Source organism: Thunnus thynnus, chromosome 21, assembly GCF_963924715.1.
Source record: "Thunnus thynnus chromosome 21, fThuThy2.1, whole genome shotgun sequence".
Taxonomy (NCBI): domain Eukaryota; kingdom Metazoa; phylum Chordata; class Actinopteri; order Scombriformes; family Scombridae; genus Thunnus; species Thunnus thynnus.
The window spans coordinates 22,664,237-22,691,989 of NC_089537.1; the positions used below are offsets into that span (position 1 = coordinate 22,664,237).

General features: G+C 40.8%; 2 protein-coding genes and 11 non-coding genes across 15 annotated transcripts in view; 1 reads left to right on the plus strand and 12 right to left on the minus strand.

The window, feature by feature from the left end:
- Positions 1-254: 254 nt before the first annotated feature.
- On the minus strand, positions 255-6,855 carry aoc1 (amine oxidase copper containing 1). The gene is made up of 5 exons (XM_067577448.1): positions 6,400-6,855; positions 4,207-5,745; positions 2,261-2,549; positions 1,587-1,719; positions 255-792 (listed from the first exon to the last, which is right to left on the minus strand). Exons 2-5 carry the CDS (start codon positions 5,741-5,743, stop codon positions 523-525), a joined length of 2,229 nt encoding a protein of 742 aa, XP_067433549.1. The 5' UTR covers positions 5,744-5,745; positions 6,400-6,855; the 3' UTR covers positions 255-522.
- Positions 6,856-12,708: 5,853 nt separating this feature from the next.
- Positions 12,709-27,753, plus strand: part of sspo (SCO-spondin) — a 91,446-nt gene continuing 76,401 nt past the window's right edge. For 2 of the 3 annotated variants that reach the window (XM_067577444.1, XM_067577446.1), the window contains exons 1-3: positions 12,709-13,535; positions 13,953-14,037; positions 14,551-14,760. In XM_067577444.1, coding sequence (XP_067433545.1) covers positions 13,985-14,037; positions 14,551-14,760 — 263 coding nt within the window. In that variant the 5' untranslated portion in view covers positions 12,709-13,535; positions 13,953-13,984. Of the gene's footprint in view, positions 13,536-13,952; positions 14,038-14,550; positions 14,761-27,128; positions 27,390-27,753 lie in introns of those variants that run through there. The other variant, XM_067577445.1, reaches the window with a different exon arrangement.
- On the minus strand, positions 19,191-19,272 carry trnas-aga (transfer RNA serine (anticodon AGA)). Its single transcript has one exon. It is a non-coding gene; the product is annotated as a tRNA-Ser (tRNA).
- trnaa-ugc (transfer RNA alanine (anticodon UGC)) lies at positions 19,734-19,805 on the minus strand. The gene has a single exon. It is a non-coding gene; the product is annotated as a tRNA-Ala (tRNA).
- On the minus strand, positions 21,121-21,192 carry trnag-ucc (transfer RNA glycine (anticodon UCC)). Its single transcript has one exon. It is a non-coding gene; the product is annotated as a tRNA-Gly (tRNA).
- Positions 21,784-21,865, minus strand: trnas-aga (transfer RNA serine (anticodon AGA)). The gene has a single exon. It is a non-coding gene; the product is annotated as a tRNA-Ser (tRNA).
- On the minus strand, positions 22,350-22,421 carry trnaa-ugc (transfer RNA alanine (anticodon UGC)). The gene has a single exon. It is a non-coding gene; the product is annotated as a tRNA-Ala (tRNA).
- trnag-ucc (transfer RNA glycine (anticodon UCC)) lies at positions 23,713-23,784 on the minus strand. The gene has a single exon. It is a non-coding gene; the product is annotated as a tRNA-Gly (tRNA).
- On the minus strand, positions 24,584-24,655 carry trnag-ucc (transfer RNA glycine (anticodon UCC)). The gene has a single exon. It is a non-coding gene; the product is annotated as a tRNA-Gly (tRNA).
- Positions 25,419-25,490, minus strand: trnag-ucc (transfer RNA glycine (anticodon UCC)). Its single transcript has one exon. It is a non-coding gene; the product is annotated as a tRNA-Gly (tRNA).
- trnag-ucc (transfer RNA glycine (anticodon UCC)) lies at positions 25,603-25,674 on the minus strand. The gene has a single exon. It is a non-coding gene; the product is annotated as a tRNA-Gly (tRNA).
- trnas-aga (transfer RNA serine (anticodon AGA)) lies at positions 26,097-26,178 on the minus strand. The gene has a single exon. It is a non-coding gene; the product is annotated as a tRNA-Ser (tRNA).
- On the minus strand, positions 26,665-26,736 carry trnaa-ugc (transfer RNA alanine (anticodon UGC)). The gene has a single exon. It is a non-coding gene; the product is annotated as a tRNA-Ala (tRNA).

The following is a 27,753-nucleotide window of genomic DNA, read 5'->3' on the forward strand; positions in this document are numbered from 1 at the left end:
TACATGTGTGGCTTGAGGTGGTGTGATACAGACAAGGGTTTGATGCATAAACTTTGACTTTAAGATTAAGTTTGCATGTGTATGATTTCGGTCTGAAATTCATGTTTTTCTTTCTTTTTTCATTTAAGGCAGTAGGATAGAAAAGTGAGACCAGTAATAGAGAGAGGTGGTGAGAGGTGCTTAGTTGTGCAGCTTAAGAATCTTTGTTTAAAAATATGTAGGATTTTAAGTTATATACTGTATGACCAGCTGGCAAAATTTCAGGCATCATTTATTAAAACAATGTGCACACAATATCAACATTTCCCTTTTTAAATGTTCTTAATTTCAATCTTTTTTTTTTTTTTTTTTTTCAAAATTTAAATATTACAACAAAGGAAAAGGTTGGATATTACATAAATCTTATCATATTTACTGGAAGTGATCGCTATTTATATGAGATGCTCATTTTACAAACTTACTTAAATTAAACAAATATGATATTTGTGCTGAAATATTTTTTGGGAAACCCCAACAACACTCTTAGACTCCCAGGTAAGAGCCATTGTAAAAGAATGGCTTGTCTGTCACACAGTGACCTACGACCTCAGGTGTCCATCTCTGGACCTTGGGCTTGCCGTCCTGGCCTGGTCGGACAATGACAGTGCTTTTGGATGCCACTGAAGGGTCTTCATCGAAGAAGTTGAAGGGTCGGAGGAAGAAGCCCACTGCGTTGCCAGGTGTTGCTGTGTTGGGGATGTCCTCAGAGTGAGGCACATGCAGGAAGCCCACTGTCACCCAGGCTACCAGGTCCTGCACACAGGAGAGTAAACATTACGTTACAATTTTGTCATTAGGACACATAAGAGGTGGTTTTATCTACTTTAAAGTGCAAACAGTAGAAAATGTCAGCATTTAGGAGTTACCATGATTGTGAATGACCAGAACTGACTCTCTTAGTCAGAGTAAACTTAAGCCATTGACGTAACCTCCTGGAAAAACACTCCCTTTTTCTCTGACATGTAAACTACATTTCTAGGAATCTATTTGAAACATCAAATAGGATGTGGTCCTTCATGTAATTGTGAGTTCTTGTACAAGTAAAAAAAGGGGGCTGTTCATTTTGCTTTGCTTTACTCATCATTGATCCCCAAATACTCAAAAACCATGTAACTTTGATTTGAAAAAAAAAAATGTTGGTAATTATCAGATTACACTGAATGATCCAAATAAGGGGGTGAATAATCTATTTCTCACTGATTTTTGCTTTTGTAGTATTGACAGAATATGTTATTGGTAGTTGCCAACTGTGTCAATTGAGGTGATGGTGTTTGAAAAAATAAGTTTAAATAATGCTCTTCAACATCTGCAAAGCAATTTGGAATCAGCTGTTTGATTTTTCAGTGAGGATAGTGGCATAGTTCAACATTGTTTGCCTTCTTTCTGAGAGCAAGAAGAATGTCAATGTCAATCTCACATGCGTCTTGCCTTTCAAGGGCATTGTGGATAAATGTAATGTTCCCTGACCGTCCTCGTATAAGTACACTGTGGACATGTGTATCATACATGACCAGGGAATGTAGATGTGTTCAAATGAACTACTGTACCTGGTTGACTATGTCTTCATTGTTGCGGATGTAGTTCTCAAAGGACACAGCAGGTTCCCAGGGGTCATTCTGGGTGTAAATGCTGCTGCTGCTGGCCTCACTATCTTTATGACGAGTCACAGCCAGAGGATACCTGCAGGGAGACAGGCCAGCAGATGATCAGTTTTTCATACTATCGGTCACTCAGACATCTGACTAGAAAGTGATTCATATAGAAAAAAACAACACTTTAGCCTGTCCTGTCAAGTTTTTTCTCCTGTTCATATAAACAGGGATAATTCTACTATTAAACATAGTGATCTCCCCCTGGGAAATGTTTGACTGTCTGCTGCATCTCTATTGACTCCAAAACCATAACTCTACTTTGACCTAATTTCTAGCCAAACTTCAAATCCTTAGATTAACCTCTTCAACCCTACTGATCCTCTGCTGTGTCAATCATTACATACAAATTGTGTTGTGTAAGCAAACTTTGCTCAGATCCACAGAACCTAAGTTGAAGTGGACATCCAAAAGTTAGTGTTTCAGAAGATACTAAAAATGTGGAAATGTGTATAAGATGACAGACAAGATATCCATTTGATGGAATGGCGGTAACCATAAAAGCATGGTATAGACATTAAATGTTTAGGCTATATATGTCTAGTAACACGAGTAGAAAATATTTGTATTACCTTGACCAACTGATGCCATTTTCCTCCCTCCAGCCTCTTGGAAGCACACTATGGGCATGTGAGTTAAACTGAATACGGTAACCCTTTTGATGTCCCCACTTATTTTTCTCATTGGGGTTGAAAAAGTGCACATAGCGGGGAAACTTTTTGCCAAAGCGGAAAGCAGCAGTTCGTTCCGTCTTGTGTTCTGTCCTGTGGAGTTGAGACTGGACAATGAAATTACTGGGGCTCCAGGGATTTGTGAAGTTGACAAATTTCAGATCCATGGTCTCAAAGCTGTTCTCTCGACCTGTGCCAGAGTAAAGGGAAAGAATTGTCAGGAGAAGTTAGATGTCAAGGTATAAGCAGTCTGTTGATATTTGTATATTTACTTTTGCAATAGAAATAACCATTGCTAACCCTTCCAGTAGAGTTAGGCTGAATACACTAATCCAGACATGTTTTACAAGATTAGTTAGTTATGTGCCAGTTGTACTGGCTTGATGGGCCAACACTGTTTTCTTTATGACAGGGTAATGTCCAGAAAGCCATCTTATCTGGACTGGCATCAATAAAAGACTCAAAAAAGACTCCAAAACTAAGTTTCTGTGCCCTTTCTTTCACCTCCTTCCAGAATCTTCAAACTTCAAAATACACAGCATAAATACAATATATTAGGATTCTTGTAAGGGCAATAATTAGTCACCACTTCCTTTTAAAGACCCCAATGGAGGTATGCTTTGAACCTACAGTCTTCTTGTGTAGTTTTTAAAAAATGTTGTGAGATGTGGTTTACCCAAACCTATGGCAAGACCAGAACCAAAGTTAAGTCCAATGTCAACATTTTGAAAATGTCCCCTTTTCACAGTATCTGTGCATTGCAAGTACAGTATTGGAAAATATTGGGGTTGTGGAAAATAAATCTATGATGGTACATAAACTCTGGTATCCTGCATGAAAGTCTGATGTGTGTGGGAGAAAACCTTCAGCTGGACCAGATGTCTTCAGGTCTTCACCATACTGTTCAATTTCTCATAAAAGAAAACACATCGATCTCAAAGAGCTTGATATAGAAATAGGTTTACTAACTATAAATTCAAACAAATTACACGTGAACCAAGGTGGTCCATGGAGCATCTAGAACAGAATCAGAAAAAACTAATTTTTACACCCTAACTCCTCCCTCTGTGGAGCCTAACAGTAAGTTACCTCATATTATTGTCACTCTTACCTGTACAATTCCCAGGTATTACCTCATTAAAACCACATCCTTATATAGTCAGGTTACATGAGGTTTTTTTGTTTGTTTTTTTTCTCAAAACATAATGATGGGTACTGATGTTATGCCTATGCATAATTGTCAACACACTCTGCTTTGAGTCCATAACATGTCCTTTAATCAAGCACTTGCACCACTCCTATCCTGCACCATTATCTCATATTCTTGAGCATTCCCTACTATGCTGACTGTTTTAATCATGTTTAATGATAATCTCTATAGGAGTAGGCATCAAACACCTGCCTGCACCAGTCAGTTCTATATAGCATTATATTTCTGAGGCACATCTAAAGCTACAAAAATAAGTGATTAACCTTGACTGTTTGTTCACTTAGTAAGACTGAAACACGTAATATCAAATAACTGATTCATTTCCATGGTAAATGATATATAACTTGATCAGTACTATATTGATGATATCCGAATAGATACTAATTTCCCACGTGTTACACTCTTTAAGTTCTGCATTGCTACATGAAGGGCACACTGCTTTCTGAATTACACTCAATTATGGCACTGGACATGTATTGTGAGGTGTGTAATCCTCCAATATGGACGCAATTCCTCTGATCCTGGGCTGGGTTATCCACAAATGCTGAATTTTGCTTTTGTTGAGGTACAAATGTTCAACAGAGTTACTGATTTAAAATGGGCCTAAAAAACTAGGTGATTGTAGTATACTACTCACCGGCAATATCCAGGTCAACTTTATAGTGGATGAGGTGTGTGTGCAGGTTCCCCAGCACGTAGTTGTACACCTTGGAGCCATAGTGAAGTCCATTAGGTGTAAAGAAAGTGGCATGGATGTATCCGGTGGCGCTGACCTTCACCTCCACCACACCATTCTGGTAGAAGTGGAAGTCCCAGATGTAATCATAGTTGTAAACTGTCGAAGTTGTCCGCAACACCAGCACTGTATTCTCCAGTCCTCCGTAGAAGTTGTATCCCCCCTTGAAGTTTGAGTTGAAATGCCTTCTCAGAGGCGTAGCAGTGGTCATCTCAAAAATACAGAGTGCATTTTTGTGGCGCACAGGTTTGTCTGTGTCAAAGTAGTGGTGAAGGTCGACAAAGGTGGCAATTTCTGGACAGTCAATTCCGGGTGCTAGTTCAAAGGATGAGCTTCCCATTGCCCAGCCAGCATCTATGTACTTTGTTTGCATGGCAGCAGGAGTGTCACCAGCATAGAAGGCAATAGCTTCTTGGAGGCTGATTTCATAGGCGATCCTTTCTCCATTAAAACGGAGATCAAAGACTTGAAGCCCAGCTGATGAGCGGACTCGATAGGCGAAAGACCATCCGGCATACTCTACAAAGTTGCCGTCAACTTGATAGCGAGATCCCTGAGGCTCCACGAGCTTCGGACCATGGATATTAGTGCGAGTGTTGCTCTGACCCCGTGGGATGAAGGTAGAGTAGAGGTCATTGTCATCATGGTCGGGTAGTTTGACCTTCTCTACAGCTCCTGATTCATATTTTTCTAACAGCTCTTCCAAACTATCAAAGTACATACTGTTGTACCAGACCTTCTCAACAGTCCACTTCTCTGGGTCCAGATCCTGATGGTTAATCAGTACCTCAAACCCAACTGGGTGGATGAAATAACCTTCCACCATCTTCTGCAACATGATCCAGGTTCTCCTTTCACCTGGACCCAGCCCTCGGGGGGCTATGTCTGAGAACGTCAGGCAGCGGTCAGAGCAGTTAGTGAAGGAAAACCCTCCTGTGGTCTCGAAGAGAAGCTTGTGAACTTTAGTTGTGATCTTATCAAGGATGTCAATAATAAATTTATACTCTACAGCACTAATAGGTCTCGATTCAAACCGGACAGGCCTATCCCCCTTGAATGTCTTGACTTCATGGGTATCTGGGGATGGCAGAGGACTGACAATGTACTCAGTGATGTTGGGCTTGGTCTGGCTCCCAAACTGGATTACCACACGGGCTTGACGTGGGGGTTTGGCTTGTCCACGGTCCAGAGCTCTCAGGGCTTCATGTTTCCTTGGCAGATGGAGTTCCATCAGTAAGATGCTGTTCTTCTTCAGAGTCTTACTGTGAGCATCAGTGAGCCCCATCTCTGGAATACCGTGCAGGTAGTCACGGACGGCCTTCATCTCTCGAACTGTGAGGTCGGCAAACATGGGGGCACCATGATGAGCCCAGTTTCTTGCTTGGGAAGCACCACAACTAGCTAAGCAGACCAGCTGCAGCAGACAGAGAAGCCTCATGGCTAAAATACAACCAGAAAAGAAAAATCAAGCATGAACTTGAAGAAGAAAACGATCAAAACTTAGAGTGAATTTTCACTCTTGAAAAGACACCAAATTATACATAGTTTTGTTCATCTGAGAGGTGCAGAAAGAAGGACTCACACCCCCTTCATCCAACCCCCCTTCTAATAAATTAAAGAATCAAAACCCAAGAGTACCATCTCTCCTACAGAATTCCAAGAAAAGACTTGGCTCCCTTGTCTTCATCTTCTCTTCTCTTCACAGCTGGATAAGCAAGACTTCTTTGTTGTTGTTTTTTTTGCTTTTATTATGCAAGCCTGTCCTCTTCCACTCCACAGGAACACAAACAGAACTCTATGTCTCCCCCTCCGGATACAAGACACTAACATTCAACATTGTCCCTGTCTCTCTTTGTTTATCTTCTTGCACTGTTTGTGCTGCACACTTATGAGATATACTGCACTCTTGTATCAGTTTTAAAATTCCCATCAAATTCTCAATGTAATTTGCTGTTATGCTCCAAAATTAATTTGATTCAATAACATGCTTACATAATGGCATTTATATAATGATGTTGTGAGTAGTTCCATACTTCCTTGAGAAACACTTGCACCTCTGTGTCAGAAACAAAGAAACAAACCAAGCTACTGTACCTGTAAGTGTTGTCCTGTTTCAAGCAGAAACTAGGTTGATCTGTCCAGTTCTCCTGCCTCAGCAATGAAAGAAAAGTGTCTCATAGAAGCAGCAAACGCTACTACTACTTATATTTAACCTCCTACTTTGAAGTGAAGGAGGCGGATTGGCCAACAGTGGGTTGTAAATATGATGAAGTAACAGGCACTCTTCATAGATAATAAATCCTGCAGAAAGGGCTTTGTTGTAAGTGGTGCAAGTGATCTGGAAACAGGTCCCAAAGGTCAAATATTTATACTGTCTAAGGAAAAGCACGGGGAGGTGGCATTGGGTGAGAATTAACAATGCATGGATGATTGATCTCTTGTCTCCTGGGGACATTGCCTTTGTTTAAATTTGGTAAGCAATTTGGTTACTAGTATTATAATTCCTGGTGGGAACTGTAAATGAGTTTAGCATTGGTGCTTGGAAAATTGTGGAAAAAAAAAAAAAGCTTTGACAATGGTTGTAACTGTTCAGGTTGTAATTTGTTGAATTTTTGCAATAAAAATTAATATGTCAGATACCATCAAGAAACCTGGAAATGATCAGTAAGTTTGAGGATTCAGAAAACAGAAAACACAAGAAGTTGAAGAATAAATATTTAAGTTCAGCACTATTTCTAGGTCAGCAATCAAATTTAAGCTTATTTGTGGCAGTGACCAACTTAACTCCTTTGTACAAAAGGTCAGATTTCCTTGAGTTGTACCCTTCCACTGAAGCATGTGTTCAGGTGACACTCAGGTGGATTTGATCTACTCTTCAGAGGCTCGTTGGTAGGCGTTTTGAAGACTGAATTAGAGACGGCAATGACAAACAATCTGACCCAGATAAAGTCCAAGCTGCAAATACGTGAATACGGAGCTAAATGCTAATATAGCGGCTATCAGGTCGAAGGTGGATGTACTGAAGGTGACTGTGAATGACATGGAGGGCTCACTGTCAACATACACTGACAATGTGGTTTCACTCAAAAGCAAAGTGGACAAACTTTTGGCCCAACTTGTTACTCATCATGGGCACGATCCATGCGACCACAGTTTCCACCCTGCTTAAAGACGCTCTCGGCTTAGGAAAAGAGCCAGTTGTGGACCATGCGCATCGATCCCTGCAGCCTAGGCCAGGACCCGGCGAACGTCTGTGTCCCATAATAGCACGTTTACATTACTATGCAGACTGTGTTGATATCCTGCGACGTGCCAGAGCCCAACAGCGAATCCAGGTGAATAATTTAATGATCTTTATCTTCCCGGATTTCACTGCACGGACAATGCAGCTTTCAATGATATCCGACGCCAGCTCAGGGACGTCCCGGGCATACGATTTGGGCCGCTACATCCAGCGCGCCTCTGGATCACTAGAGGGGATGTCACAAGGGAATTTACATCACCTGGTGAAGCCGTAGCTTTCGTTAAAACTCTCATGTAGACCTGGGTTTGTTACTGTAAAGTTATTGAAACACGGGTTTAAGTGTGGGTGCTACTGCAGCTATGTTACTCTTTGAAGCAGTGGTGCTGAAATGACTTTTAACAGCACTGTCTGCAAATAGTTCTGCATATTATATCATTATTTTAAGATATGCTTAGATCATTTTTTGATATAGATGGCACCATGACTCCCGCTGTTATGACAGGCAGTCAACATGCTACACAAGTTTCTTTGATGGTTCTGAGCTTTGTGTTGTCTGATAATTCAGCCCTGCCTTTCCACACATTTTTACCATTATTAATTATTGTAATTATTACATTATTAATGTTACAAGCCCAAATGTAAGATTTATCAGTTGGAATATTAAGGGGTTAGGAGGTGCTGTTAAGCGGTGTAGAGTGTTTTCTCATTTAAAATGTTTGAAGCCTGACATTGTGTTTTTGCAGGAAACCCACATGAGGAACAAAGATCAAGTAAGACTGAAATGTCCCTGGGTTGCTGAGGTATTCCATTCTAGCTTCAACTCAAAGGCCAGGGGGGTTGCCATTTTGATCGGTAAATCTGTCCCATTTACTCTGACTAATACCATATCTGACAAAGACGGCAGATGTCTGGTTGTCTCAGGTACTCTATTTCGAGTGCCTATCCTATTAGTTAATGTATACGCACCAAATTTTGATAATCCTAGTTTTATGAACAAGTTGTTTGAAAATCTACCATCTCTGAGTGAATGTTTTTTGATTTTGGGAGGAGACATGAACTGTGCTATTGATCCTCAATTAGACCGCTCTAAACCCGGTTCAACCTAATCATTAATGGCTAAGGCCATTTGCAATTTCATGTCCAATAATGGCTATGTTGACCCCTGGAGATTTCGTAATCCGAGCGGTAGGAAATACTTTTACTCGCATGTGCACCGGACCTTCTCTCGTATAGATTATTTCTTTGTAGATGCTAAACTTATGCCAAAAGTGACAAATGTCTTGAATCATCCAATTATGGTCTCAGATCATTGGCCTGTGTCCATAGATGTTCAGATTTCCCCCGGACCTTGCTATCCCACCCATTGGCGATTCAATATGTCATTTTTATCTTCATAAATTTATTACAAATGCTCTTAACCACTCTGATTCGGAACCTATCTCTAAGGCGCTATTGTGGGAGTCCTTAAAAGCATATCTGCGGGGTCAGATAATTTCATACTCTGCACACATAACAAAATTAAGGATGTCAACTATTCAAAAGCTATCCTCTGATTTAGAATCAGTGGACCAACAGCTTGCAGCCACCCCGTCTGTCAATTTTTTAAAGCTTTTCAGGCCAAACTTATTCCATTACTGCATTCTGTTTATGTTGAATCTCTGTCTCTTGGTTTTCTCCCTCCTACATTGAGACAAGCCTCTATTAGTGTTCTCTTAAAGAGGGACAAAGATCCGGATCTCTGTATCTCCTATAGGCCAATCTCTTTAATGAACGCAGGTACAGAGATTCTGGTGAAGGCCTTGGCTCGCTGACTTGATAAGGTCCTTCCAACAATCATTTCCAAGGAACAGACTGGCTTTATAAAGGGGCGTCAGCTCCATTATAATGTTCGAACTTTGTTAAATGTAATCTACTCAAAAGAAACAACAGTTACACCTGAAGTAGTGATATTGATTGACACCGAAAAGGCATTCGATCGAGTTGAATGGGGTTATCTATTTGCGGCCTTAGCTAAATCGGATTTGGCAAATGTACTCCAGCACCATGTCTAAGGTTTTCTCAAGAACTATTGACACTTCACCAAATATTTGCATTTATGGTCTTCTGAAAGAATATACACAATACTCTGCTAAAGAATTGGGAGTAATAGCTTTTACATCTGTGATTGCTAAACGCCACCTCCTTCTTAACTGGAAATCCACAACAGCTCCTTCCAACACTCAGTGGATTAAGGAGGTTATGTCCTTTTTAAAAGTAGAGAAAATTAGGTATTCAAGAGGGGGAAACTTGAACAAATTCCACAATAATTGGCAACCGTTTATGGATTCCTTTGCAACAATGTAACCCCCCCCCCCCTTTTTTTCTCCTTTCTTCTTCTCTTCCATTACTGTTGTTTATTTATTTTTATTTATTCTTGTGTTTATGTGACCAGTTTAACAGTTTAATTATATAGACTATGTCTAAATACCCTTTTCACTGTATTGTCTATTTGGTTCTATATATATATATATTGTAACTGTTATTTGTTCTTGAAAATGTGTAAACTTAAATCTAATGGTGTATACAAACACGTCTAATGCTGACACCAATGTGCCCAGATATATGTAAATGCCTTTGTTATTTTTGTATACACATCAATAAAAAATATGAAACAGAATAATCATGCTGTTTAATCAGCATCTTGATATGCCACACCTGTCAGGTAGATGGATTATCTTAGCAAGGGAGGAGTGCTCACTAACATGGATTTAAATAGGTTTGTGAACAAAGTTTGAGAGAAATAAGTCTTTTGTGGGTACAGAAAAAGTCTATTTAACTTATGAAAAATGGGAGCAAAAACAACAGTGTTGCATTTATATTTTTGTCCAGTGTAAATCTATGATTATGTTATCATGACAGCAAGAGAAGTAGCTGCAGCTGGAGCATCATCCCATCATCACCTCTGGCCCTCACGAGTTGCCTTCACTCAGGCCTCTAATCCTCCAGGTCTAAAAGCTCCAGGGTGAAGACAGCACACTGGGTGTGTACATAGTTTATGTTCAGTGTAATGCTTTTTCAACAGCTGCTCTGTTTTTCTGAGTGCCAGTAACCTCACTGTCACAGTCACCAGTGAGTCGACCTGATCTGAACTGAAAGGTTCTCTGTGATCACAGCAAACAGATGCATCTATTACTCTGACATCAGGAGATCTGGATCAATGGACCTGATGCTAAACATGCACACGCATATATTTCATAGTGTAAGTTGTTTTTAGTTAAGAAATGTTTATTTTGCTTGTCTGTGTTTTTTTATTTAGCCTGGTAAAAGCTGCTGTGTCTCCTTTAACTGGTCTCATCTTCAGTTCTTAAGTACATCAGTGAAACATGGTGGGGAGTTAAAGTTTTACTGCTGTTGGTTCATAAACAGACAGTTTATGCTCATTATATCACATTCAGTCGTACTGACTTCTGTCCCTCCAGCGTCTGTCCAGACTCTTCTGGTCATCCTTCACCTCAGACCTTCATACATCCCTCTTCTGGTCAGGCTGCAGCCTCAACAACCAGCTCTGACAGGACGCTGCACATTAAACCTGTCCTTAAGACAAATACAATAGGTTGTACACAATTACACAATTTTTAACAGTGAAATTATTAATTAGACAGTTACACTGCACTTTAGAAGACATGTAAGAGAACACATATTGACAATGATCAATATGGTGTAGCTCAATTAGCACATGCAACTTTTCTGGCACAGATATTATGATTTTGGTCACCTTATATTTGTAGTGTTATTTATAATCATAACGTTTCCTCAAGCCTGAGTATGTTATGCAATCAAGAGCTACCGTTACTAAACGCATTAAAAAACACCTTGAGGAGAAGGATGAGCTAAAAGTCAAACTAACGTTAGCCCCGACCACTGACTGCCAGACAGCTCTCACAAATGAAAGGTGGTGTCGGTCTGTCGTAAGCAAAATTAACCGGAACTGATATCCCTTATTTCTACATTTTATGATGTTAACTTTCATGGTACACAGATGTTTTGTGGGGTGAGTCAAACTTCAGAGTTGAATCTATGTTTAGCTATGCAGATTCCTGGGCGCACGTCAAAACAATACACCTACGTGAGTGACTGACCATGAATGACTGAATGAGCTAGCGGTCATTTACATTCGCTGTAGGACTGTGAATATGTCACTTTATTAATTTTTCAGAAGAGAAAGTAACCATTTAGATTGCCAATATGTGGTCAGTTTATACAGGTAATGCCTATATGGAAATTTGCTCAGACGCTTAATGATAAGTTGCTCTACTGTCCCAGAATTGTCAAATTTCAACTGAAGGTGAAAAATATTGAACTGAGGGTGCAATGCATGATTGTGCACCCTCGCAGGCTTAACCGTGCCCTCTACGACGGTCACCAAAATACCACACAGATGCACAAAGTGAGTTTCATATAAATACTTTTGAACCTATATATGTGCCTAAGGCAATAAGCAATACATATATTGTTTAAAGGAAACAAAAATCTAGTTTTTTGTTCCAAAATTTAGGTCGTTGAATATAAATTCCTCTGAGGACATGACTTCAATGTCCTCAGTGGTAGCTACAGCCCTGCTTGTTGCTAATGTCTCTCAGTATCAGTTGTGAGACTCTAAACTTAAACCGCACTTATAATGTTGATAATTTCCCATCAGTAAGGAAGTATTCTTACTATCATGATATCAGTCATGGTTCCCAGAACCATGATTGTCTGTAGAGCAAGTTCATATTTGTGGTTTTGAATGAAATGTCTCAAAAACTAGTAGATGGTTTACCAATCATGACTTTGGTGGTCATACATTTAACTTTTCCAATACTTTGTTTTTTTTTGACCAAATACTTGCAAAACTAATGACAGTCCCATCAGCCTCAGCTGTTGGCCTATTTTTTCTTTTTGTCATTATTAGCAAATGTCAACATACTAAGATGCAGAACATGGAAATCATTATACCTGATAATCATCAGCAATTTAGCATTGTCATTGTGAGCATGCTAGCATGCTGATGTTAGCATTTAGCACAAAGCACAGCTGTTCAGTCTCACAGAGCTGCTAGCATTTTACAGTTGTCTTTCTTTCTGTTTGAGGGTTAATATTATGATTATATATTATATATCAAGCTTTTCTTCTAACTTACCACCCTGAATCTCCTTTTCTGGCTCCAGCCCCTCTGCTCTCACCCTTCTTCCCATAAATGATAATGATGCAGGGCTAAACTAACAGTGACTCAGCTCATTGCTATTACCATTAAGGTGCACAATGAGTCCAAGGCTGAGAGAGAGCTAGCTAGGGGTACATGGAGGAAAAGTCAAGTAGTCAATTATGACACAGTGTTTTACTTATACCATTAAAGACAATGGTATCTTTTCCTTCCTCTCCTCCTCGCTTAAGCTAAGGTGTACTGTGGTGACAGCTGTGTTTGAGCCTCCTTGCTCCGGTGTCAGAGGTCAGACTTGGGGTATTGGTGAGTCTGAAAGCCTTCAGTCCCCATGTCTGTTGACACGCTTCATTGAATAAATGCCCCCATCATCCTTCCCGAAACGCCTCTCTTTACAGGATTAGGCTCTGACAAACATCTCTTTATTCTGTGGCTGAGGCTCCACCACCCCCGCCATCACCTCCAGCGTTCTGTACTGTTTGACTGGGCGAGGTCAGAGGATGTGTCCGTCACAGGTCCGGTGGCCAATTCCTGCACTCCCAGCTGTGACCTTGGAACTCATGCCCAATGGCAGCAGGTTCAGATGCTACTGTACATCCCAAGAGACAACCCCCGCATTTAAAACCCTGCATCAGGGGCTCCACTCACCCATTAGGCCAAGTATCACTTCATAGAGGACTGTATCACATACTGTTGGACAGAACAACAAAGAAAAGTAGCCACAAAAACATATTAACTTATGAAATATTGGGTAACCAAGGACTTTTTGTGGCAAAAATAAAAAGATTTTCCAAAAGCACTTTGAAGGTAAGTGCACCTTTTCTTAGTTGTAGTAGCAAGATGGAATAATTAAAATGTGTGTAATTTCAGGGAATTTGTGATTATTAAATTGATAAATGTTTTTAGTAGATAAGATGAAACTTTACTGATCCCACAAAGGGAAATTTAGGAATTAAGATACAGTTACACAACATTATATTGATAACGTAATCAATATTCTCTGGCTTATCATAACGCTGTAAACCTGCCTGACATGTTAAGTTAAAGAAGTCTTGCTGCAAGAATTTTCTCCAATAAAGTTGAGCCTTTAAAGGCTGATTATTTAAAAATTAAATATTATTGTGTTGGGATATTGTGAATATATAACTGCAATCATAGGATGTCTAAAGATTAAGTATGATTAGATTAGATTAAACTGAAACTTCCATATGAACTATTTTACAGTAATTATAAGCACAAACATTCAAGACAGAACCATGGAGGCACTGCTACTGACTCTGCTTGGACTGCAGACAGTGATGGGAATAGGGTAAGTGTAATTCATATCAGTCAAAGTAGGATTTTTGTTTGGGATTAAGCACATTTTACAGTGTAAACCACTGAAACAGCAACAACCCTGGTTAAAGCCGTGCAAAATCAATTATGAAAATAATGTTTCTCTAAGCTTATTTATACTTATTTATTTTATTCAACAAGACCAATTTTATGAGAGATTTTCCTGTGACTGTAGAAATGCATTACTTGCTGCTGTGCATGCAAGCAACGGGGCTACAAATGAGTCATAGTGCTTAATTGTAGTGCTTTATTCCTTGCTATGAATCTATCGTAATACCAATTATTAAAAAACTGAATTAGATTTATTAGCTTCCATCAGGTTTGACCAGAAAAAAGAGACTTAACACATTGCCATCCACTAAAGTGGATTTTTAGTAAGATTTAAGTTTTTGTTTTGTTTAGACTTTATGCAAGTACCTTTGTCCACAACAGTAAACTTGAACTTGAAGTGATAGGGGGGAATTTAAATCTGTGCATCGTGCTTCAGACACTGGTGTGAACACACGGTGGAGGAGAGAGTGGAGCGAGTCCTGTCACCACGTCTGCAGCTTGAAGTGAGCTGTTCTGAGGTGTACCAGTATAACACCCAGGGCTGGAGGCTGGATGTGGACAGGATGCGTGTTAAGCATGGAGGGGATGATGGCATCGCACTCTACTACAAACAACAGGGTTCCAAGGCATCCTGCTTCTTGTACAAGTAAGTAAAAAGTTGATCAACAATACTGTACTGAAACAACAACAATAATAATAATAATGATAATAATAATAATGTTTATTTAGTATAGCACCTTTCACAGAATATGATAATAGAATAAAATTCACAAAGTGCTTCACAGGAATAAAAGTTAAACATACAAACAATAAAAACATATGCCACAAGTTAAAGTTAACATAAAAACAAAACACAGGCAACAGGGTACCTCAAGAGGAAACAAACAAACAAACCATCACTTCACATCACACGCAACTCAAGGTGACACAAAAGCCAATTTATATAGATGGGTCTTCAGTTGCTTTTTAAAAGCATCTATGGAGACTGCAGACTGTATGTGTAAAGGAAGAGAGTTCCATAGTGTTGTAGCCACAATTGCCTTGCACCATTTGGAACCATTTATAGACGGTTCAGACAAGTGAAAATGGAATTACAGTAATCTAGCCGGAATGATATGAATGTTTGAATAAACATTTCGAGCTCCGGTTGTGATAAGACTTGAGTTTTGTAATATTTCTTAGATAGAAAAAATGCATGAGTCAGTGATTTAATATGCTGATCGAAATGCATAGCCTGGTCAAATATAACACAGAGATTTCTTAAATTAGACCGAACAGCTGAGGAAGGAAAGGGACCCAATACTCTTAGCAACCTTGGGAGCTATACTGTCAGAGGCAATGATAAGAACCTCTGTCTTGTCATTAAGCTGTAAGACATTGTTTGACGTCCAGTCCTTAATGGCAGTCAGACAGTTGTGCAACACATTGTCAGCCTAACAGTGATAGGAAATATTGTTATAAAAATTATGATTGCTACGCTCGAGTTCATTTTTAAGCACAGAAGTGGGTTGAATGTCAACAGGAGAGGGGGAGGATCATACTACCCACCAGAACAGTGAGGTCTTGTATGGAAATAAGAGAGAAACAGTCCATTGACAGCTGAAAAGCATAAAGTGAAGAGGGGAATAAATGGGGGGATAGTGCTAGCGCTGACATCTCTAATCTTACCAACAAAGAAGGAGAGAAAATTGCTGCAGTCCTTGTTTGACCAAACGGGCACATCCGGAGGTGCAATAGGAGTCTCTGGTAAACAGGTGAACATAGGATCACTTAGGGTGTTCTCAATCCTCATGTTTGGGATAAAAATTTTTACAGATGCAACAGGTTTGAAAGGGTTTCTCATAAGTTCAATAGAATCAATGCACTATTGTTTGTGTCCAGCTAAAAGATACGTTGAGATATTTGTACAAATAACATTTCCTCCTGTGTCAGAACACAGGAGGAAATGGTAATATGATGAGGGATCATGCTCTTGTTGCCACAACACTGAGTACTTTGTAGCCTTTAAAACATGGAATAGAAAAAATGATGGACATAAACCTGTTTGATTATGCTGTAAAGTTGGGCATTTTAACATGGGAGTCTATGCAAATCGGCTCGCTTTTGGAGCCAGCTTCAAGTGGCCATTCTAGTAACTGCAGGTTTTGGCACTTTCGTGTTGGCTTTGTTTTTCAGCCACAGAGGTTGCAGCTTGCTTTATGAACATGTAGGAGTATTAATACTTTATTAATGAATTACCTCGTCATTAGGGCACCACCTCCTTTTTGGTTAGGATTTGTTAGTGCCGGGAGGGAGCACTAACCCTTGTTCAGTTTAATCAATGAATCAGTCTCACAATTGTAAGTTCTTGTCCCAAACAGTGACCTCTGTTTACTGCAGCTCAAAGAAACAACCAAACACTTTTAGGATAAATGAAGACATTTATTAATTGCTTAACGTCTTGAGGATACATGATAAAGCATAGATAATATAATATATACAAATAATATACAGAACATAATAAATAAAAAGAAAGTAAAATAAATAAATAAGGCCTAAGAATGATAAAAATTTATAAAGAAAATTATTCAGCAAGAGTGGCTCGAAGTGCGTGACTTTAACGTTGTTTGACATCAACCCTTGATCACAAAGCCATGTCATGCCTTACTGTTGAGGTGTGTCGTCTTGGTAGAGGCGTCATCTTGGCAGGTTCAGCGTTGTTTGATGCAGCATCACCAGTGGTGTTGCAGTGAAAGAGCCCGTATCAGCTGTGGACTGTGGCGCATCTCAGTGGATGCAGAGGCATTGAATGCTGGTAAAGAATCAAGCCGTTTCAGGCTGCTCTGGCAGAGTCTTCAGGCCGGCTTCACTTCTGGGTTGCGGTCTTGCTCTCAGAGAGCAGTTTCAAGTGTTCTTCTTTTTCTTCTTCTTCTTCTTCTTCGTCTTCAAGGGTTTAAGTTGCAGATTCAGGCTTTTGGTTGGCTTGTAGTAACTTGAGTTAAGTGTTGAATAAAGTTTAGTCTGACTACGCTCAAGTCTTCAGCGGCGTCTACTTCAAAATAAAATACTGTACATGTTTACTTCAAACTAAATTACTATACGTGGAAATACGAGACTTAATGTTACTAATAAAACAAAACAAATTAACTTGTTGCAATAAAAGATTAAACACGGATATATTTGGTTGATAAAGAAATAAAAGACGTCTTAAGAGTTTTCTTGAGTTCTTGGAGGCCAGCTCAAAGAAGTGTGTTCTAAAGGGTTTCACGTCGAATTATTGATGAATATTCACTTTCTTTGTTCTAGAGGCGTTAGGTGTGGCTGGTGCTTTGCAGCCTGCGTCTCCTGAAGTAAAGGAATTTCATGAAATATAATTCTGAGTTTTTACATGCAGAAACTCACACTTCAAGTCACTGTTGCCTATTATTTCACATTAAAGCTGTAAACACATTCTTTTCATTATGTCCAAGCATTCATGATATTTCTGATTAATAACGGTTCTGTCAGCTTGTGTATTTGTGAAACCATTCAAAAACAGTTAAACAATTTACATGATTCATGATAAGTCAGTTCTTCTAATAACAAACATTAACCTTCATATTAACACTTCACAATGTTTCAGCATACAACCTTCATTAGTTCAACTTTCTTAAACTATTTACACAACTTAAACCATCTACTGAAATAAAGTTTAATACTATAGTGAAAGGAAATAAAGTCAGGCAACACTTGTGCGATTAGATTACTTTCAGAAACAACAAGTTGACATAACTTACTTTCTAATATAAAAGCATTCAACGTAATTATTGTTTAACAATAAAAGAAACTTTAAACTCAAATCCTTCAAATATTATCTTTACATTCCTATTATTTTAGAAACTTCATTCTTTCAACCAAACTACTTGTTTACTTTAACTACTAAAATATGATTGTTTATGAGGTTAATAGATCACAAGTTAAACACTTAAAATACAAATACATGGTTATTAAACATTCATTAACTCTTCACATAAGGGAATTCAACTCTTGTCAATAGGAGCAGTATTGTTACCTGTTAGTATAAAAGGATAATACAATCTAATTCTTATTTCTCTTTAGTAGATAGTCATACATCTATGAAAGTTATACCGTTCTTCTTGTATTTACATGACAACTAACATGATATAAGTTACATGATGATTAGACCTTTAATTTACATGAATTTCAGGTTTGTCTCAGATTTGAAAGGGGCTTCACGAAGTCCTCAGGAATGTGGATTAGTTTATGGCTTTGGTGATAAGAGTCTGTCATCCATCTATAAGGTGGGAGTTGTTTTCTCCCAGTCCAAGTGGCCTTTAAGGTCATTTCATGCTTTTAGTTCGTGTTGTAAATCAACTTATCGAAATGGTCTCTAGGAGGTTTTTCTGAGTCTGTTGAGCATCACCGATCAAACCCCCACTTGGAGGGTTGCAAAGTCCAGTTCTGGAGGCCGAGAGTCTGCTCTTACAAACTTAGGAAACCAGGGAGTCTGTCTCTTATTTTCCTTAAGAATCAAAGATTAGTCAACAGAATTAAAGAACAAGCGATGTCCTCCTGCAAACAACAAAAAGAACTGCGATGGCCGGGAATCAAACCCCAGCCAACTGCTTGGAAGGCAGCTATGCTCACCACTATACCACCATTGCTGTGCAAGATGAGGATTTTACTGCAAAATCAGCACTTTATATCAGTGTAAGAATTCAACAGGGAGAGGAGGAGGAACAGAGGAGAGGAAGAGGGAGGTACACCAAGCAGAGAAGAGAAGAATGTAGCTTGACATACCTGTAACTAAGAGTAATATTATTATTGACTACAGAAGCTACGCTGCAAGAAACTAAATGATAACAGAGTGGATATTGTATGTAGTTATTCTATGAAGTATAGGACTGTGCAGAAGAGTAAGCAGTCCAGGTCCAGTCCAACATCTAGAATGACTCATTTGAAAGCAACCAGATTCACTGTTTCATTCTTGAAGGCATTTCACTACTCATCCAAGAGGTGCCCCCTACGGTTCTCCTGGCTGCTGGCTTCTGGCTTCTCAGAATTCCATCAGGTAGCGCATGAACAAGATTAAGGCATCGTTGTCGGCAGGATTCGAACCTGCGCGGGGAGACCCCAATGGATTTCTAGTCCATCGCCTTAACCACTCGGCCACGACAACCACCATGATAAGAACCTGTTGTTGGGTTGTCAAATGCATACGTGTCACACGTGTTGTTCCACCAATACTACACTACAGTACAACATTCATATCATCGCCTCACAAAGAGCTTCACAGACAGTTTGTAAGGGCAGTATTACTCTTCAGTTCTGACTGTGTCTCGATAGAGATCTGACAGGTAATAAAAGAAAAGCAACCATGTCACGGATATGTCACATCACCATCACCTACAAATAGAAAACACTATTGTCTTTGTTTAACTTAGCGAGAAGTATTCCACAAGTTTCTCTGTCCTGTCTTATTACGCTTTTCTATTAGGGAGTGTTCTTAATGTTCCGTCCCACTAATTCACAAGCCCTTATATACAAATTGCACGTGCATATTTTTTCAGTGTGAAGCCTTTTGATTTTTCGTCTCTGCTGAGGTGATGTCTACAAGTTTGTTGTCATCATAAAACCTGTTGGAGATGCCGGGGATTGAACCCGGGGCCTCATACATGCAAAGCATGCGCTCTACCACTGAGCTACATCCCCCCGTTTATAGAGCGAATTAAGATAGCAGACATATGAGAAGAGTTTGAACAAAGGGATGTAGCACAACTTAAGCTGGATATCTACTTCAGCGTAAAGGGGATACACTATAACTACAGCAGCTACATGTTTAGGCCCTGAAACCACAACGTAGGCTACACCACAAATGATCCAAAAGTCCAGAACCCCAAAAATTCAGTTTGCAATCATGTCAAACTAAGACGAGCAGCAAACCTTCACAACGACAAAGTAAAACCAGCAAATGTTTGGCAGTTTTCCCTATTGATTATGTGAGCAATGAATCCATTACAAAAAAGAGAATTTTCAGTCAAATTTTCATTCACTCCAAATGTTCTTAAATCACTCGTACGTGTCTCTGAAGAACGAATCTGTTCGTACGAGTGGTTCTTGCATGAGGCCCACTGTCTCAAGAGAGTGGTCTTTTCACCTTCTGTGATGTGATACAAATTCAAGAGTTTGTGATATGTAGCACAACAAGCTAGCGAAGCTCTGTAAACGTAGCCGTGTTGCAGTGTCGTGTGCCGTACACGGAACTACACTCCCGAGACTGAAAACTTGATCTCTGTTATCAGACTTTGGAGCCATTTGTAAACAAACTAATGTGACCCGGGCGAGGAGCATTTCACCCTGTGAGGCGGTGTGGCTCACTGACGTATTTTAATAGTTTTTTGACAACAACAGAAGTCTGTGGCGCAGAAGAGTACGATATCACAGGCTTTGGATGATGTAGATGAACAACTGAATATTTTCTTCAACAACTGAAGAAAATATTCAGTTGTTCATCAACAATGTGACGGACCCCTAATTTTTAATCACTTCCCAAACGTTGTCGGGCAGGTTTCGTAAGAAGACCTGAGGGAACCCTGTGGTATGTCTGCAATTTAAGGCAATTTATTAGAAGAGACCAACAGAAAGCTGAGCTGCACCACCCTCTGGAAGACAAAGACGAGCTTTGGACAGCTTTGGCGCTGCGTGACTTTTAGCCTCAAGAAAATTTAAACGGGTCAGTTATATAAAAAACCTCCCACTGTTGAGTTGTCATGAACGGGGAAATTAGCTGTAGAGACCAAACCTGGGCGAGGAGCATTTCACATTTTGTACCAGGCTGTAAACACGTCTGTTTCTGCCGTAAAGCTGGGCATTTCAACATGCAGCATGGGGGTCTACACAGATTGACTCGCTATTGGAGACAGCCTCAAGTGGCCATTCGAGTAACTGCAGTATTTGGCACTCTCGCGCTGGCTTGGTTCCTCAGCCACGGAAGTTGCCGCTTGCTTTGTAAGCAACGAAACGGAGCTGCGATGGCCGGGAATCGAACCCGGGTCAACTGCTTGGAAGGCAGCTATGCTCACCACTATACCACCATCGCTGTGGAAGACGAGGATTTCGCTGCCAACTCAGCAGTTTTTGGCACTTTCCCGTTGGCTTGATTTTATCAGCCGCGGAGATTGCCACTGACTTCATAAACAACAAAACAGAACTGCGATGGCTGGGAATCAAACCCGGGTCAACTGCTTGGAAGGCAGCTATGCTCACCACTATACCACCATCACTGTGCAAGGTGAGGGTTTTACTGCAAAATCAGCACTTTATATCAGTGTAAGAATTCAACAGGGAGAGGAGGAGGGAGGTACACCAAGCAGAGAAGAGAAGAATGTAGTTTGACATACCTGTAACTAATAGTAATATTATTATTGACTACGGAAGCTACGCTGCAAGAAACTAAATGATAACAGAGTGGATATTGTATGTAGTCAATGTATGACGTGAAGGACTGTGCAGAAGAGCAAGTAGCGCAGGTCCAGTCCAACATCTAGAATGACTCATTTGAAAGCAACCAGATTCACTATTTCATTCTTGAAGGCATTTCACTACTCATCCAAGAGGTGCCCCCTACGGTTCTCCTGGCTGGTGGCTTCTCAGAATTCCATCAGGCAGCACGTGAACAAGATTAAGGCATCGTTGTCGGCAGGATTCGAACCTGCGCGGGGAGACCCCAATGGATTTCTAGTCCATCGCCTTAACCACTCGGCCACGACAACCACCCTGATAAGAACCTGTTGTTGGGGTGTCAAATGCATACGTGTCACACGTGTTGTTCCACCAATACCACACTACAGTACAACATTCATATCATCGCCTCACAAAGAGCTTCACAGACAGTTTGTAAGGGCAGTATTACTCTTCAGTTTTGGTGTATGACTGTGTCTCCATAGAGATCTGACAGGTAATAAAAGAAAAGCAACCATGTCACGGATATGTCACATCACCATCACCTACTAATAAAAAATACTATTGTCTTTGTTTAACTTAGCGAGAAGTACTCCACAAGTTTCTCTGTCCTGTCTTATTACGCTTTTCTATTAGGGAATGTTCTCAATGTTCCGTCCCATTCATACACAAGCTCTTATATATAAATTGCACCTGCACGTGCATATTTTTTCAGTGTGAAGCCTTTTGATTTTTCGTCTCTGCTGAGGTGATGTGATGTGATGTCTACAAGTTTGTTGTCATCATAAAACCTGTTGGAGATGCCGGGGATTGAACCCGGGGCCTCATACATGCAAAGCATGCGCTCTACCACTGAGCTACATCCCCCGTTTATAGAGCGAATTAAGATAGCAGACATATGAGAAGAGATTGAACAAAGGGATGTAGCACAACTTAAGCTGGATATCTACTTCAGCGTAAAGGGGATACACTATAACTACAGCAGCTACATGTGTAGGCCCTGAAACCACAACGTAGGCTACACCACAAATGATCCAAAAGTCCAGAACCCCAAAAATTCAGTTTGCAATCATGTCAAACTAAGACGAGCAGCAAACCTTCACAACGACAAAGTAAAACCAGCAAATGTTTGGCAGTTTTCCCTATTGATTACATCAGCAATGAATCCATTACAAAAAAGAGAATTTTCAGTCAAATTTCCATTCACCACAAATGTTCTTAAATCACTCGTACGTGTCTCTGAAGAACGAATCTGTTCGTACGAGTGGTTCTTGCATGAGGCCCACTGTCTCAAGAGAGTGGTCTTTTCACCTCCTGTGATGTGATACAAATTCAAGAGTTTGTGATATGTAGCACAACAAGCTAGCGAAGCTCTGTAAACGTAGCCGTGTTGCAGTGTCGTGTGCCGTACACGGAACTACACTCCCGAGACTGAAAACTTGATCTCTGTTATCAGACTTTGGAGCCATTTGTAAACAAACTAATGTGACCCGGGCGAGGAGCATTTCACCCTGTGAGGCGGTGTGGCTCACTGACGTATTTTAATAGTTTTTTGACAACAACAGAAGTCTGTGGCGCAGAAGAGTACGATATCACAGGCTTTGGATGATGTAGATGAACAACTGAATATTTTCTTCAACAACTGAAGAAAATATTCAGTTGTTCATCAACAATGTGACGGACCCCTAATTTTTAATCACTTCCCAAACGTTGTCGGGCAGGTTTCGTAAGAGGACCTGAGGGAACCCTGTGGTATGTCTGCAATTTAAGGCAATTTATTAGAAGAGACCAACAGAAAGCTGACCTGCACCACCCTCTGAAAGAAGAAGACGAGCTTTGGACAGCTTTGGCGCTGCGTGACTTTTAGCCTCAAGAAAATTGAAATGGCTGAGTTATATGAAAAATCTCCCACTGTTGAGTTGTCATGAAAGGGGAAACTAGCTATAGAGACCAAAACCCTTTTTTGCACCAGGCTGTAAACACGTTTGTTTCTGCCGTAAAGCTGGGCATTTCAACATGCGGGTCTACACAGATTGACGCACTTTTGGTGACAGCCTCATGTTGCTATTCAAGTAACTGCAGTATTTGGCACTTTCACACTGGCTTGGTTCCTCAGCCACAGAAGTTGACGCTTACTTTGTAAGCAACGAAACGGAGTTGCGATGGCCGGGAATCGAACCCGGGTCAACTGCTTGGAAGGCAGCTATGCTCACCACTATACCACCATCGCTGTGGAAGGCGAGGATTTCGCTGCCAACTCAGCAGAGTGTCGTGTGCCGTACACGGAACTACACTCCCGAGACTGAAAACTTGATCTCTGTTATCAGACTTTGGAGCCATTTGTAAACAAACTAATGTGACCCGGGCGAGGAGCATTTCACCCTGTGAGGCGGTGTGGCTCACTGACGTATTTTAATAGTTTTTTGACAACAACAGAAGTCTGTGGCGCAGAAGAGTACGATATCACAGGCTTTGGATGATGTAGATGAACAACTGAATATTTTCTTCAACAACTGAAGAAAATATTCAGTTGTTCATCAACAATGTGACGGACCCCTAATTTTTAATCACTTCCCAAACGTTGTCGGGCAGGTTTCGTAAGAGGACCTGAGGGAACCCTGTGGTATGTCTGCAATTTAAGGCAATTTATTAGAAGAGACCAACAGAAAGCTGACCTGCACCACCCTCTGAAAGAAGAAGACGAGCTTTGGACAGCTTTGGCGCTGCGTGACTTTTAGCCTCAAGAAAATTGAAATGGCTGAGTTATATGAAAAATCTCCCACTGTTGAGTTGTCATGAAAGGGGAAACTAGCTATAGAGACCAAAACCCTTTTTTGCACCAGGCTGTAAACACGTTTGTTTCTGCCGTAAAGCTGGGCATTTCAACATGCGGGTCTACACAGATTGACGCACTTTTGGTGACAGCCTCATGTTGCTATTCAAGTAACTGCAGTATTTGGCACTTTCACACTGGCTTGGTTCCTCAGCCACAGAAGTTGACGCTTACTTTGTAAGCAACGAAACGGAGTTGCGATGGCCGGGAATCGAACCCGGGTCAACTGCTTGGAAGGCAGCTATGCTCACCACTATACCACCATCGCTGTGGAAGGCGAGGATTTCGCTGCCAACTCAGCAGAGTGTCGTGTGCCGTACACGGAACTACACTCCCGAGACTGAAAACTTGATCTCTGTTATCAGACTTTGGAGCCGTTTGTAAACAAACTAATGTGACCCGGGCGAGGAGCATTTCACCCTGTGAGGCGGTGTGGCTCACTGACGTATTTTAATAGTTTTTCGACAACAACAGAAGTCTGTCTACGGCGCAGAAGAGTACGATATCACAGGCTTTTGATGATGAACAACTGAATATTTTCATCTACAGTGTGACGAACCCCTAATTTTTAATCACTTTCCAAATGTTCTGTGGCAGAGTTCGTAAGAGGACTTGAGGGAACCCTGTGGTATGTCTGCAATTTAAGGCAATTTATTAGAAGAGACCAACAGAAAGCTGACCTGCACCACCCTCTGGAAGACAAAGACGAGCTTTGGCGCTGTGTGACTTTTAGCCTCAAGAAAATTGAAATGGCTGAGTTATATGAAAAATCTCCCACTGTTGAGTTGTCATGAACGGGGAAACTAGCTATAGAGACCAAAACCTTTTTTTGTACCAGGCTGTAAACACGTTTGTTTCTGCCGTAAGGCTGGGCATTTCAACATGCAGCATGGGGGTCTACACAGATTGACGCACTTTTGGAGACAGCCTCATGTTGCCATTCGAGTAACTGCAGTATTTGGCACTTTCACACTGGCTTGGTTCCTCAGCCACAGAAGTTGACGCTTACTTTGTAAGCAACGAAACGGAGTTGCGATGGCCGGGAATCGAACCCGGGTCAACTGCTTGGAAGGCAGCTATGCTCACCACTATACCACCATCGCTGTGGAAGGCGAGGATTTCGCTGCCAACTCAGCAGTTTTTGGCACTTTCCCGTTGGCTTGATTTTATCAGCCGCGGAGATTGCCACTGACTTCATAAACAACAAAACAGAACTGCGATGGCCGGGAATCGAACCCGGGTCAACTGCTTGGAAGGCAGCTATGCTCACCACTATACCACCATCGCTGTGCAAGATGAGGATTTTACTGCAAAATCAGCACTTTATATCAGTGTAAGAATTCAACAGGGAGAGGAGGAGGAACAGAGGAGAGGAAGAGGGAAGTACACCAAGCAGAGAAGAGAAGAATGTAGTTTGACATACCTGTAACTAATAGTAATATTATTATTGACTACGGAAGCTACGCTGCAAGAAACTAAATGATAACAGAGTGGATATTGTATGTAGTCAAAGTATGACGTGAAGGACTGTGCAGAAGAGCAAGTAGCGCAGGTCCAGTCCAACATCTAGAATGACTCATTTGAAAGCAACCAGATTCATTGTTCCATTTTCACTACTCATCCAAGAGGTCCCCCCTACGGTTCTCCTGGCTGCTGGCTTCTGGCTTCTCAGAATTCCATCAGGCAGCGCGTGAACAAGATTAAGGCATCGTTGTCGGCAGGATTCGAACCTGCGCGGGGAGACCCCAATGGATTTCTAGTCCATCGCCTTAACCACTCGGCCACGACAACCACCCTGATAAGAATCTGTTGTTGGGGTGTCAAATGCATACGTGTCACACGCGTTGTTCCAGCAATACCACACTACAGTACAACATTCATATCATCGCCTCACAAAGAGCTTCACAGACAGTTTGTAAGGGCAGTATTACTCTTCAGTTTTGACTGTGTCTCGATAGAGATCTGACAGGTAATAAAAGAAAAGCAACCATGTCACGGATATGTCACATCACCATCACCTACAAATAAAAAACACTATTGTCTTTGTTTAACTTAGCGAGAAGTATTCCACAAGTTTCTCTGTCCTGTCTTATTACGCTTTTCTATTAGGGAGTGTTCTCAATGTTCCGTCCCATTCATACACAAGCTCTTATATACAACCAAGCTCTTATATACAATACCTGCACGTGCATATTTTTTCAGTGTGAAGCCTTTTGATTTTTCGTCTCTGCTGAGGTGATGTGATGTCTACAAGTTTGTTGTCATCATAAAACCTGTTGGAGATGCCGGGGATTGAACCCGGGGCCTCATACATGCAAAGCATGCGCTCTACCACTGAGCTACATCCCCCCGTTTACAGAGCAAATTAAGATAGCAGACATATGAGAAGAGATTGAACAAAGGGATGTAGCACAACTTAAGCTGGATATCTACTTCAGCGTAAAGGGGATACACTATAACTACAGCAGCTACAAAACTATTAAAATACGTCAGTGAGCCACACCGCCTACAAATTCAAGAGTTTGTGATATGTAACACAACAAGCTAGCGAAGAATAGCATAGCCGTGTTGCAGTGTCGTGTGCCGTACACGGAACTACACTCCCGAGACTGAAAACGTGATCACTGTTATCAGACTTTGGAGCCGTTTGTAAACAAACTAATGTGACCCGGGTGAGGAGCATTTCACCCTGTGAGGCGGTGTGGCTCACTGACGTATTTTAATAGTTTTTCGACAACAACAGAAGTCTGTCTACGGCGCAGAAGAGTACGATATCACAGGCTTTTGATGATGAACAACTGAATATTTTCATCTACAGTGTGACGAACCCCTAATTTTTAATCACTTTCCAAATGTTCTGTGGCAGAGTTCGTAAGAGGACTTGAGGGAACCCTGTGGTATGTCTGCAATTTAAGGCAATTTATTAGAAGAGACCAACAGAAAGCTGACCTGCACCACCCTCTGGAAGACGAAGACGAAGACGAGCTTTGGACAGTTGAGCTGTAAGAGAATGTCTACACTAGTGCACATTAGTGAAATGAAAGATGCCAAAAGTAGCCTTTAAAACATGGAACTGAAAAAATGATGGACGTAACCCATTGGTTTGTGGACTCCCGTTTTGAAGCCTCAAGTTTGCATTTCGGCTGTCGCTATCTTCGATATAGAGACCAAAACTCTTTTTTGTACGAGGCTGTAAACATGTTTCTCCTGTAAAGTTGGGCATTTCAACACAGGAGTCTACAAGGATTGACTTGCTTTTGGAGCCAGCTTTTGGCACTTTTGCATTGGCTTTGTTTTTCAGCCACAGAGGCTGTGGAAGATGAGGATTTCACTGCCAACTCAGCAGTTTTTGGCACTTTCCCATTG

What these genes read in the sequence shown, in the direction of transcription:
- aoc1 (XM_067577448.1), bottom strand. Translation starts at nt 5,743, where the DNA reads ATGAGGCTTCTCTGTCTGCTGCAGCTGGTCTGCTTAGCTAGTTGTGGT. An exon ending in AGTTGACCTGGATATTGCCG is followed by an intron (nt 2,550 to 4,206) that starts GTGAGTAGTATA and finishes ACTCTGGCACAG; the next exon opens with GTCGAGAGAACAGCTTTGAG. An exon ending in ATGAAGACATAGTCAACCAG is followed by an intron (nt 793 to 1,586) that starts GTACAGTAGTTC and finishes TCCTGTGTGCAG; the next exon opens with GACCTGGTAGCCTGGGTGAC.